The 13,779-nt window shown below is 51.5% G+C and overlaps 2 protein-coding genes across 2 annotated transcripts; both read right to left on the reverse strand.

The window, feature by feature from the left end:
* Positions 1-5,085: 5,085 nt before the first annotated feature.
* Positions 5,086-7,989, reverse strand: ACET3X_008449 (uncharacterized protein; the record flags this gene model as incomplete). The annotated part of the gene is made up of 4 exons (XM_069454623.1): positions 5,086-6,211; positions 6,282-6,361; positions 6,890-7,667; positions 7,721-7,989. The coding sequence occupies 4 exons, from the start codon at positions 7,987-7,989 to the stop codon at positions 5,086-5,088; spliced, it is 2,253 nt and encodes a 750-aa protein (XP_069304051.1).
* Positions 7,990-8,717: 728 nt separating this feature from the next.
* ACET3X_008450 (uncharacterized protein) lies at positions 8,718-10,106 on the reverse strand (the record flags this gene model as incomplete). The annotated part of the gene is made up of 5 exons (XM_069454624.1): positions 8,718-9,294; positions 9,349-9,780; positions 9,832-9,856; positions 9,999-10,027; positions 10,078-10,106. The coding sequence occupies 5 exons, from the start codon at positions 10,104-10,106 to the stop codon at positions 8,718-8,720; spliced, it is 1,092 nt and encodes a 363-aa protein (XP_069304052.1).
* Between the last annotated feature and the right edge of the window lie 3,673 nt (positions 10,107-13,779).

A 13,779-nucleotide genomic window follows, 5' to 3' on the forward strand; every position in this document is an offset into this window, starting at 1 on the left:
CCACTTTGCGCGACATTTGGCCTTGCCCAGGTGAGGCTTCACGATAGGAAAAGTTGGTCGGTTTCGGCGAGTCACACGGATAGGGGCGCGATGCTGATGTGGATTCGAGTGGGAGTGAGAATCCGCCGTGGGGTGCCACGCCTTATCACCCATGGAAACCGAGGCTCCGACTCACGATGGACTGGAACTGGCGTGAAGGAATCGATTGGGCTGAAGGAAGCGTTTCATATCAATGCACCTTGAGTTGCAAGGTATGATACTTGTGTATTTGTCTGCAAAGCGTGGGGAGGACAAGCTGTTGGTTGACTTCTCGCTGGTAAGCAAGGTCGTGCTTGTCCGCGGCAATGTCACTGCTAGCCCACCACTCGCTGCTGCCTCACGCCCGACCTCCAACCTCACACTCTCGCCTCGACCTTCTCAACGTCCGCATCCAGACACGTGGTACAAAACACTGATATTCGCACGGTCTTCGTTCTCTAGCTACGACACTGTGGTTGTTTTTTCACGTTGGCCCGCGTTCGCAGACAGCCGCAAAGGGTGCCAGCAGCGCCCATTGCTGTCTGAGCCAACTACATTCGCGCATAGCCCCTGTAAGGAGTACTCCCGTACCTCTCGTCAAAATGCCGGTCCTCAGCTTACGACCCCTGGACCGCTCGGTTGAAATCTCCCGAAAGCGGCTTACCATCTCGCCGGGACGCTCGTTTGATGTTCCTGGAGTACCTGCACGGGGTCGTTCGAGTCAGTTCATGTAGGCCTAGCTGACTGTGGAAAACCTTATGTCTGGCTGATGAGCTGGCCTGTCTCGGCGGCCAGGCATCTGAGTCGTGCGTACTACGGGCAAATAAAGGCGAAAGAGAGGAATAGAGAACACGAACGCGAATGAAAGCGGGTTATGCAGATTTGAGTATTGATGACGATTTGCGAAACTCTTAGGTGGGGGGCGTTAGAGACTCCGCCATATTTGCGCCCAGAACGCCGCATATTGGTGATCACGACAAGGTGAATGGCTAATGAAAGGCGGTATATGCATACTCCTCACAGCGCGCAGAAACTGCCTTGGAAGAGAAGAAGTCTCCTACTATGGGTCTCCTCAGTCATGATAGCCTCCGCGGAGCTGACCACATTCATCATCATACATTCCGATCCCAGCACTGCTCAGATCTCATCCACCCATTTTCCCCTGAGATCTTTGCTGGAGCATCGCATATGCAATGTATGTATCCGTTTCCAGACACATGACCATGTATCCCCACTCACACGCTGCGAACCTCTGGTCTGAAACATACGTCAAAGTTACACGGCATTAACTACCTCACTAAATTGGGCAGCCTTCCACCCTGGATCGAATCGCAAGTGCCGCCTGCAATATCGTTCTGCAGTGCTCTTCGGAGAATTTCCAGAACAATGCAGGGCTTGTATGGTGGCGGAATCTTTTTCTGCATACTCGTCACAGCACTCGAACCTTAAGCGCTGTGCCATGGAGGAATATGGGACGGTTCTGCAGCGAGCATTGCATCCGTCACGAGTAGGCGACACAGGGACTATGGCGCATGTATTCAGACATCATGCCTCCATCTTTGTCGGTACGTACCGCTCGTATAGTTTAATGCATGTCTCACTTTGACAGGCAAGCAATCTTCACTTGTATCCTGTCAAATCATTGGTGCTTAGGCGAGATGAGATGTTTATACGCGAACATGGCGGAACTCTTCCTCTTCGAGACCGCCATACATTCGTACGCCTGCTTTGTTCAATGGCTTCATCTCACCGGCCTAGCTCGCAAACCTGCGGCATCTGAATGACAAGACGAGGATAGCTTGATCATGGATGTTGATGCATCCTGCAACCAATTCCCTTCCTCGAAGTTGCACAGTCTCGTGGGCGCTTCAACCCTGGCCCTCGGCTCTCCATACTTTCGTTCAGAGATTATGGCTTCGGACATGTCCGTCCATATGCGTCGTCCCCTGCATTGGAGACGGCGATTTGCTCACCTCACGTTCTGTGCTTGATTCCGACTATTTGGCATGCCGATATTGTTCTCGTATGTCTTGCTTTTCCCGCCATCACTGTCTCCGCTCCCGAACCTGTTCATCTCTAATACTACCATATAGGGGACGCCTTCCGTAAACCCTAGTTCAGCCTCCCTGCAAGCTCGACTTCATGTGGCAAAAACAAGCGCAGTCGTACAACGCTTGCTATCGAGCTCTAATGGACCGTTCGGATACGAGTAAAACATGGGAATATCGGGAGCCAGGGCGCCCTGTCTGCATAAGAAAACGTGTGCATATGTTCACAGCAGCTATGCGGGAGAGCGTACTGCATGTGGGCGGGGAGCTTCTAGGGAATAACGGGAGCCGGGGCGATATGTTACTTTGAGACAGGCCGGCCGCTGATGCAGGGAGCCGGCCGAAATGGGACTTTGGTGTATTAGAAGCAGAGCTGTATTATCTCAGCATAGGAGATTTGGGAGGCGAGGTCGGCCTTGGCGAGAACGTAAGTATCAGAAGCGTGGGGTTTAGGTGGCTGTGAATCCAATATTGACGATGATGAATAGCTGACTAGTCCAACGTGTGTGGCGCTTTAGTCTCTAACGCTTTGCGTTCGGTTTCAAGGAACTTGCAGATCAGGAGATGTCAGTCGCCCAGGCCTGGCCCTCAACCTGTCAGTTAATATCCACCAAGTGTCAACGGCAACTTTCAGATGTGTCATGCTAGGATCGTGGAAGCTGTCATATCGAAACCACCGGAAAAATACATGGCGTTTCCAAGACTTCCGTGCAGTTCTAGCCGACGGGGTGAGCAAATGCTTTACAGATTGTCTTCACTACCAAACTATCCGGGACTGCTCATGTATCATCATCAGCCCAAAGGTTGTGCCCGAACTTTGACTTGACTGCACCTGGTTGGAGTCAATACTCCTATTCTCGGTGGCTGATATCGGACGGACAGCTTCATTTCCTTGGTTCGGGGCCAGTGGCCACTCTCCGCTCTTCGATGCTTCCGCGACACTTTCACGACAGGCTTTAGAAGCAATTGACGTAACATTTCCGGTGCTACAGAAGTTCGAACTTACTCTTCTTTACAGTCATGTTACGGTTGTCGCGTCGAATGGTGCACACTGATCGTATATGCAGCTCCACAGACAGCCGTGGTAGATCGTTTCGCCACTAGCTTTGAATACAACGAGCACCAGAATTCAATTTTGGGGCGTAGTTTCACGACTACATGGCATCTGAGCACCTCGCCATGAACAGCACATCGAGGATCCCACGATACGAGCTTTAAATGCTGTACCACTTCGCATATAGCACGGCATGGACACATACTACAGCAATGAGAGTAGTAGTAGAACATATGGGAGCCAGAAAGCAGTATAGCGTACAGTGACGCTTGGGGTGATGCGTTGCAGCCTGGGCTCACTGCAAGCCAACCAGTGCCTAGATCCTTTCTTACTAGCTGGAAAGTACGGTAAACCTCAAAGACAGGATTATTGGTGCAAGTAGCGAGCAATTCCGTTTCACGGCTGATCGGCTGTGGTGTGCACAACAATGACGACACCATACATGTACCTGTACATGCATGCAACACAGCAGGCATACTCTTGCAAGCAAACTTCGTGTATGTACAAGTATCAAGGTATCTCATCCATCTGCTATTACATACAAAGTACTAAACCGATTCCAGTAAGCTACAGTAGGTACACCGTTTGCTGTCCTGTATGCTCAAGTCGAGACCGTGCGCCACATACTTGCCTTGAGCATGTCGTTAAGGTTTGGCTAATGCGACTACCCCCAGCCCTGAACCAAGATACGTGAGAGAGAGTAAATCATAATGAGATACGTGGCTCATCGGTGATGCCGATGTAAGTTGGAGCACTCGAAGATCATCTCAAGTTGCATGTCCAAGGTACTGGGGTGATTGTGCGCCCTCCAATTGACTTGTAACACACTTGCTGCCTGATCATCTGACGAGACAGCTGTCATGTTCAAATGCTCAAGATCTCCCCCAGAAGACGATCCCCGAGTACTTGGTAGCTGTCAGATGTCGCGCATTCCCATGGTACCCGCAAAACTAGTGGGTAATCGGCGCTTCGCCACATCATCCCACCTATACAAGCACATGCCCCCAGCCGGACGGCAAATTAGCCTTGGTTCAGCTTCAATTGCACCCATGTACAGGCACATTTGGTAAACTTAAAACTAGCCTCGTAGTTTGTTGATCCATACGGCGGTGAGGAGGCAGGTTCATGGTGTGGTGGGGTCCACTCCCATTTAGGAAGTTGGTGGGTGGAGGTGTGGATGATAATTGCTTTTGCCCCATCTCTCGCCTCGGTCCCGTCCCAACGTTGGTACATACTAGCGAAGGCATCCTTGAAAAGCCAGGCGCTTGGGAATATCATTGAGGCGAAGAGCGACTCGGTGGTTTTCTCACCGCTGGTTTTATATGCGAAGTTTGCAGCGCGCATTCTGTTGGTTGAGGGGGGGGTTGGAGATTTGGGAAGGAAGCTGATGCCCCTCGTTTTTTTGAGATTGAGCGACATTGGAGTTCTGCCTTTCAGCGTTTTGGAGGGGCGAGGTTGCCTCAATGTGGCTTCGACACTTGATTGGAAGATGGTACATTTGCCGAAGTCATGTTAGCGTGTAGTTTTCGTAAGCATTCATGTCGATAGCAGGTTCTGATTGGACTGAAAGCCAAATTATTGATGCAAGCAGAGTTCCTTTTACCCATGGACATGTGTGTAATTGGAAATTATCGTGACGCAGATCTCTTCATTGAGCGCATGTGTTACTTTCCAGCACTTTCAAACTGCGCGATGTCGACCACCTTAAGCAAATTCGGACTTTCCTTTAGGAAGGAAAGAACAACAAGGGTATCAATATGCTCCGATATATATCGGACCCCTCTCGTTCCTGTGAATGTTGAGTGCGGTCACTCGTGGAGATGCTGTAGCGCTGCAGTTGGTTCCAATATTCTTTTCTCTCTTTCAACAGGGGCGTTGCAGCTTCTTCTAGTGTCATCAGCCACGAAGACTCCCAGCTCCTAACACTATTACTCAATGGTTCGAATTTCTTCTATTCATTCACTCTCAATACTCATCCATCCCCCAAACATCTCCAACTCTAAACCCGACCTGAAAAGGATCATCGTTATCGACCAAGACCTGCCTATACCCTGTTATCCATCCCCTTCCCTTCACCCTTGGTAATATCGCTTCGTACTCTCCAACCTTGGTCGTACCCAGTATGCTACACTGGAACTCTGTACCAATTATGCTCTTATGCACAAACTTTTCCCCAACCTTCAACAGCCCCTTCTTGTGCAACACGGCCATCCTCGCCGAAGTGCCCGTACCACAAGGACTACGGTCAAACCTGCCTGGGGAAACAACAACGGTATTGATGGCACTCTTGGTCCCATCTCCCTCCTCGACTAGTGGCCCTGTCCATCCGAAAATGCTAACTCCCTTGATGCCCTTATTGAGCGGATGAACCGGTGTATAAGCCTTCTGAACCGCCTTCATAATCTTCTGTCCCAACTCCACCAATTCCCTACCGTACTTGTGCTCGATAGCCAGGCCGAGCGACTCAGCATCCACGAGCACAAAGTACATACCGCCCCACACGATATCCACTTCCACTTCAACATCAGGGAAACCAGGTACAGAGACTTTGTAGCCAAGTTCGTAAACGAAAGAAGGTACATTGTCAAACTCAACAGTCTTGCACTTTCCTCCTTCACACTCAGCTCTCACGCGCACCAGCCCCGCCGCCGTCTCTAAAACGACATTCGTAACCGGTTCCTTCATCTCCAGCCTGCCACTCTCGAGCAACACTGTCGTTACGCAGATGGTGTTGCTACCGCTCATGGTAGCATACTCGTCGCTCTCCAAGATGATGAATCCAGCGTCGGCGGAGGGGTCGCATGGCGATAGGAGGATGTTCATGCATTGGGAAACGCGGCCACGAGGCTCCTGCATGAGCATTTGGCGGTAGTGGTCGGCATTGTCGCGGAAATGACATAGTTTGGCGTACATGGTGGGCAGATGGGTAGGGTCGGGGATGCCAGAGGTTACCACGTCGCCAATTTCGCCTTCGGCGTGGACTGTTGTTATGCAGATCATGGGAGAGACATTTTCCTTGAAGGCGACCATGATGATAGCAATGGTAGGGTATGTAGGTGGAGGAGGTGAGGGAGGGGAGAGACTGGCTTTACTATAGAAGGTCAGTGCACTGATGGGCACGTTGTACTGCAATTTCCAGTATGGCTTATTTAAATGCTTACTTTGGGTAGGACCGAACGAAGTGCCATGTGGCCGAGTTCCAAAGGCTAGGGCTTGATAATGACTTTTCGTACAGATGTCTCTGCGTTGACACTTCTTTTCTTGCTCCACAGATGGAACATGTCTACACTTGTGATGTCGTATGGTACCAAATCGCCTCATGCATGTAATGAAAAGGGCGCGGACTAAGGCCAAGTGGCACGAACCAGACCCCGCTCTGTACGATGAGGGGTCAATGTTACCAACGTGTCCAAATAGAGCGGTGTGTCTGATATTATATTGCGATTTGCAACTTGGTTGTGTAAAGACGAAGGCTTCAAACCAGCCACATTAGATTAATATTCCGGGAAGCAATTCTTCAGCCCCTGTGCTCTCTTGTATTAAAACCAAGGACTTTCGTCCTCAAAGCAAGACCCATGTACTCAAACTTTAGATGCAACGAGGGCAAAGAAGGACATGTGCACGCAGCATCGTTCCGTCTGAATAGCCAATGAGACCGGCCTGCGATCACACAAGCATATAACTCCTAACCCCCAAAACTTTTCGTAACAGCGTTTCAATATCTTCTTGGCTTGCAATGTGCTTGAGAAGGAAGGAACACCTAGCGGACCTTCTTCGTCTCAGACGCATATGTGCGGTCGTTCTCATCGCCCTCAACTTCCTGCACCATCTTGTCAACGGCTTCGGCCTGCTTCTTCCACTCGCTTTGGCACATCTTGAGCTCCTTTTGAAACAGCTCGTCGTTTGGCTTCCTATAACTTCCTCCCAGGCGGTCCCAGAGGGTAGTGTACTGCCCGTAGTTGTAGTTGAAGTATAGGTGGTGCATGGTGTGGCAGGCGGCGCCGTTGATAATGGGAGAGTTGTGCGCGTATTCGCCGTCGTGGATCAGGACAGTCCAGATGTTGACGAAGACGAAGAGGAAGACATAGGCGAACTTGGACAGGGGAAACAGGAAGGGGAAGATGTGGTAGGGCAGGCCCTGGGCGTAGCCGTCGGCGGGGTGGAAGGCGTGCGAGGCGAAGGGAGTGGGCATGATCCACTTGTGGTGCGGCTTGTGGACGTACTTGTAGACGCGGGGGTGGTGCAGACCACGGTGGATCCAGTAGATTGCCGAGTCGGTGAAGAGGAAGAAGAGGGGGAACTGCAGATAGTTGTACCAGAGCCCTGGGCCCTGGTCGACGGTATCGTACAGCTTGGAGTATCCGCGGACCTCGAGCAGGAACCAGGGCACGGTGAAGATGGCCATGATGGGGAAGGCAATGTTGGCCTGTTTCATCTCGAGCTTGATCTGGTTTTTGAGGTATCGCGGGTGGTTGAAGGTGGACTTGTCGAAGACGAGGTAGTACGAGGCGCCAGCGAAGACATAGTATACGAGTACGCCAAAAAGCCTACAAAAAAGTGTTAGGAGAATTTAGCCTATGCGTCTGGGGGTAGCGCATACCATGTGATGAGGTACAATGACAGGGCCTGTCGTCGCCAGTCGTCACGCGTCCATTGGCTCATGTAGGCGTACTTGGAGGGCTCGATGGAGAAGAACTGCGTCGAGGGCTCGTACTGCCAAGTCGCATGAGGCACGGCGAACCCGGTGGGCTCCTCTCTGATGCTGGAGACGGTCGCATTGCCGGCAAAAGACGATGTAGAGGCAGGAAGGAGAGTGGCGTAGAGAGGGTCGAAGAGGAACGTATCTGCCAATTCGAGGACGACGTCCATGGCCGCTGTGGCTGGGGTGAGGGGATGCCTCGGCGATCGGTGGATTCAGGTACGGGAGGGCTGCGATTCGTGGTGTTTTGGACGAGCAGCAGCAGGCGCACACAGTGGAGAAACGAGTTACTGTGTCGCACCAAGGCAGAAAGGCAACAAGAGCGATGCAAAAAGCAATGCGAACAAACGAGTGTGGAGAGGCGAATGCCCTCGGTCAAGTAGGTAGCAATAACAACGGGACGCAGAGCTGTATCGGCAATGACTTTTTCAGCGCGCCGAGTACGAGCGTGCCTGAGCTTGAGGCACGCCAGCAGCCAGGGTCCATCTTACCTGCATTGGCTGCTCGACTTGCTGCCTCTGTGCCAATCAACAGTCGTGGTCCAGCGCCGGGAGAGCCTCACGTGATTTCGCATCACAATTCGCGCGACGGAAATGATGCATCCGCCCACTCCGAAGTGGACTGACAGCCCTATGGGGGGCCCCCTTATCAGATCTTCTCATCCGATGCTCGGAGCATGCTCGGATGGCGACAGGACGGCCAACACGCCACTGTTGCGCTTACCAACCGTGATTGCGCGTTTTGTGCCGTGGCTTTGTTTGGAATTGCTAGTTGCAGTGGTAAGAAGCTGGTCATTTCAAGCTTGGAGGCACATGAGCTCTCCGTCTCGGCCATCAAATCAGAGTCCCTTCTGTACGACGTGAACAGCTGATGGTCATTCATTCTCTCGACTACAGCATTACTTTGCCACAATGCTGACAACATCCTCATCGCTCACTACGTGTCCAAGTCCGACCTTCTGCGGCACATGCCTAGCACTCGCGCCCCACACCAAAGCATGTTTGAACGTCTCCTTTAGCGTCCGGTGCACCTGGTCGCAAACGTCTTCAATCGTGCTTCCGTGCCGCACAATCAGCGCCTCTGAGAAGTCCGGGTCATTGCCCTTCCTCTTCGTGTACACCCTGATCAACCCCAATTCCTCCCAACACCTGTCCACAACGTCCTGAATACCGAGGTCGAGCTCACAGCTCATGACGACCGTGTGTGGCTCCCTTGCCAGTTCGTCCAGATGCGGTAGACCGATGCTATCGATCTTGTTGTACACGTAGAGGCACTTGATGTATTTTCGGTGGTCCTTCATGATGACATCGATGAAGTCGTCAACTGTCGCGTTTTCGTCTCGGACGAGCACTTCGCAGTTTAGCATCTTGTAGTCTTTGAGGATGTTGTAGACCATCTTCTCGTCGAGATGCTTGGGTGGAACCTGGAAGTTGATCTTCATGCCACCAGCCTTCTTAGGCTTGAGGTAGATGTTTCTGCGTGACGGTCAACATTTTGCGACGCCATACAGCGAGTCAACATGAACTTACGGTGGTTCACGGTTCAGCCGGATACCCACAGCTTCCAGCTCTGCTTCTAGCAACCGCCTCTGCTCCGCCTTTTTCGTGGCATCAAGAATCATGCAGATGAGATCACTAGTTTTCGCTGCACTAATGACCTGCCTTCCTCGTCCCTTACCCTCCGCAGCACCCTCAATGATACCCGGTAGATCCAGCACTTGAATCTCGGCGCCGCCATACTCCAGGACACCAGGAATTGCTGTAAGAGTGGTGAAGGCGTACGACGCGGCTTCTGACTTTGTTTTTGTGACTCTGGAGAGAAAAGTAGACTTTCCTACCGAAGGAAAGCCGACCAGTGCTATACGTGCATCTCCAGACTTTGATACGTCGAATCCGCTTCCTCCGCCACCACCTGCACCTGCTGCGGGCTCAAGGAGTTGTGCGCGAAGACGGGCGAGCTTTCTGCATTGAAATTAGCGCCAAAAGCTTTATAAATAATGACAGGTTTAGTACCCTTTCAGTAGACCGAGATGGTATTCTGGACTTCAACATTAGCACGTGATATCGAATGCACCCATTACCACCGAACAATAGAGTCAGATCTGCGTAGACATACCCGTAGCCTTATTCTCTGTGAAAAGTTAGCTTGATTTCACGCAATAACTGTACTGCCGACTCACTCTGCGTCCTCCTCATCTCATCCTCAATCCTGGCGGGGCGTTAGCGCAAGGCCACATCAAAACTTCGGCGCTATCCCACTCTTTGATCTTCTCTGTAATGTTCACCATCTTGGCGGTTTATTCGCACTCTTTGCACTCGGATAGAGAGGGACTGGGGTGAGGATACGGTATCGCACTTCGTGGCGGCTGTAGTCCAGCAATATCACGATGGTAAAGGTTTGGTGTTGCGGCGCCCGCAGTCCAGCGCTATCACTCTTCCAGCCTAGCGCACACGCAAGATGCAGTGCGTCATCCAGAATGCCATCAGCATTTCGCGCCACGCTTGTTTGTTTTGTGATTCCAAGTGCTAAATACCTTTTCTTTCTTTCCCATGTCGTCTGTTTCTTGCTTGTGTGCTGCTTTTCATTCCTTACTGCAAGCATGTTGTTCAAATCCTCAGATCCTTGGCCGCACTCGCATCACGATCTGATCAACCACTACCACGCTCAGTACGACAGAGCTGTCGCATCTGGAGAATACCAACCCTTTCTATATCCATGGGGAACACTCGGTGCGCTCGTTGTTATCATATATCTTCTTATCCCACATCAGGATCGGCCATGGCTCAAGAAATCCCGATACCTGGTGTTTGCATGGCTTACGGGCTTTGCAACGTACAGCAATCTATACACAAGGACGAGGGCCTTGGCACCAGCTTTGGGAATCGGTCTCATCAATGCATGGAGCGTGGCATGGATAGGAGCAATCATAGTGTGCAACGATGCCCAAACGGACTTTATGCGGATCGAGAGAATGGAAGGCGTTTTCGGATCCGATTCAGGTCAAGCAAAAGAGAAGAACAGAAAAACTGGGAGTGTTGGAGATAAACAAGATGATACGGAGCATGCCACAAGAGACGACGTTGTCGACAATTCAGCCGGACCAAGAGACCGCCATGGCCAGTTTGCATGGCAACCTTACCCGCTCAGGCCTTTCATCGAGCGTCTGGACTGGGTCTTGGATATTTTCTGCAACTTCCGGGGCATGGGCTGGAACTGGCGAACTTCTGCTCTCCCACCATCTCCCAAGTTCATCCAGGAGCAACTACACGCCAACTCGGGCGATGTGGTGCCAAAACACTCGTACAGAATCCACGATGGACAAGTAAAGCTTTACACAGACAGGAAGGAGCTACTTAGGACAAACGCGTGGACATTCGTAAAAGGTTACTTCATCCTAGATGCACTGAAGACGACAATCATGTGGGATCCTTATTTCTGGGGCTACGTGGACAGAGCGCCACCGACATACCTCCCTTCCATCCTCACAAACAGTCCGGTTCTAACGCACATATACCGCCTGATGCTTTCCATGCTCGCGATCAAATATGCGCTTCAGACCATCTTCTCCCTTGGACCGCTCTTCTTCTCTGGTCTACTCTCCCCATCGCTCCTCGGAGCGCGTGCAGAACCGTGGATGTATCCCGAGACTTGGGCACCGTATAGTGTCGTCCTGAACAAAGGACTAGCCGGGTGGTGGGGAAGCTGGTGGCACCAAACCTTTCGGTTCGCATTCCAAGAGCCAAGCCGCAAGCTCATTGAGGTATTGGGGATGGACAAGAAAAGTCCGGCAGCAAAAGCTTTACAACTGTTCATTGCCTTCTTCTTGAGCGGCTTGGTACACGGTAGTGGAAGTTATACTTGCGCTGGCGACACCCGACCATTTCGAGGGCCGATGGCGTTCTTCCTCCTCCAAGCACTCGGCATCTTCGCGGAAGTCTCTTTGACGCAAGCCGCGAAATCTGCTGGACTAGGTCCCAATCTACCTGGCTGGCTAAAGCAGGGGTTCACCTTTCTCTACGTTCACGTCTGGTTCTACTTCACGGCTCATCTTCTCTGCGATGACTTTGCACGGGGTGGTGTATGGCTCTTCGAGCCGGTTCCTCTTTCCCTATTCCGAGGACTGGGATTCGGGCCTGATGCAAGAGACGGATGGTGGTGTTGGGGCGGACAACTGGTGCGGTGGCATAGCGGAGATACATGGTGGACGACTGGTATTGCATTCTAGGGTGTTGAGGATTGGGTTGTTCCCAAGTTTGTATCGCATAGCGTCTGGTGTGTGAGAGGAGTATAGTATACTGTAAGGATAAGACATTAGTTGAGCCCGGAGCTGATAATGTTCTACTAGGGTCTCCGTTTGCACTTTTCCACTCACTGTTGAGACTGGTTGCCTTGAGTTGCGTGTTCAGCCAACACCCCATGTTGCACTTCACAAGTCACCTCCGAATGCCAGCGCCCGTTTCCTACATGTACGAATATGCTCAGTCTTTCGTAATATACTTCTCGACAAAGCCCACTACCCGCGACTACAATCAATCACTCTAACCCATATCCTTCGCTACCTGTCATAACCCGAGTCGAACGACCATCCAGAGTAAATCCCAGCCTCGCACCAACACAAACAATGGAATCCGAGTTCTCGCCAACAGAGGTAATGTTCAACATGACTTGGCGCACACTCTCCTACGCCGCCGTTCCCGCCATGCTACCCGCCACATCGCTCGACGCAAATGGCCTCATCCCGCGATCATTCTGTCCCCAAATCTGCGACATGGTGATGAAGCACGTGACGGACATGCAAGGAGAAGCCCAGTTCGCGGCATGGTATTGGGTTGTTGATCAGCAGTCTCAAGAAGATGTTGAGAGGGGGTCGGTAGGCTGGCATCCGTGTTTCACTCTGCCTGCGAACCGGTGAGTATAAGAAACGTGTTGTTAGATCTCATCTGTTGTGTCTTGCTACTTGCTAATACTGATAGTCGGATCGTGACACGTAATGTCAGTCCATGCATCGTTGCCAATTCAGAGTCCTTGAGGGAACGTAGAAGATCGGTGTCTTCGCCCGTTATCTTGAACAACTACAGCCACAGCTACAGTCATGACCGACGACTAAGCGGCGACTATGCTCTTCGGATGAGTTCGGTGCAAGAAGAGAGCAGGGACGAAGGAGCATAGCCGATGCACCAAGTGAGCGGACAGGGAAGAGCCCGAGTCTACATCCGTTGATAGTGAGAAAGCGAGGCGAGGACTGGAGGTTGAGACGGCTGGCATGAAGGAAGGACGCTAGGAAGCAGAGTTTTGGATCATGTTCCATGAATAAAATCCAAGGGTAGCGCAAGAAATACTGAATGTATGCGTTGAGCCTGCAAGGACATGTCGTGCCATGTCGCCATTGATGATTCCATTTTGATTCCAACATGCTACCGCTCCCACAGAACTTTCCCGTCATGCACGTACACTAATGACATGCTTCCTACTTACATTCGCTCCCTATTCCAATATCCAGGACCTACCTCGGGCAACCCTGAGTCTCTACCCTGCCATTGCGTCAACACATTAACTTTGTAAAGCGAGTCATACACCAACACGTCATGACAGCTGAAACGCGCATCGCCGGGATCATGCAGTCAGTTCCAACAACGGTAATACCAATATTGGGAGATGAAGGTGTCAATGCAGGTCATGCAAGGCTGAGGCGGATGCCGAGTCAGTTGCCTCGCAACACCAAGAAGACACGGCGCCTAAGTGCCGCCGAATTGCGGATGAAAAGGGGAAAGGCGCACGATGGCGTGGAACAGTGTAATGGTAATGGTAATGAGGATGATTGATAACGGACATGTTTGCTTCCGCCACAGCAGTGCATCTATCAGGTACTAGGCTGGCACAAACAAAAAGTCGCGATACGGTAATCGCAAAGGAATACGGCAGCAGGGTATCGAAAAGAAAAGCGGACGAAATCGGAGGGA

This window comes from Alternaria dauci, chromosome 8 (assembly GCF_042100115.1).
Source record: "Alternaria dauci strain A2016 chromosome 8, whole genome shotgun sequence".
In the NCBI taxonomy this organism is placed as follows: Eukaryota; Fungi; Ascomycota; class Dothideomycetes; order Pleosporales; family Pleosporaceae; genus Alternaria; species Alternaria dauci.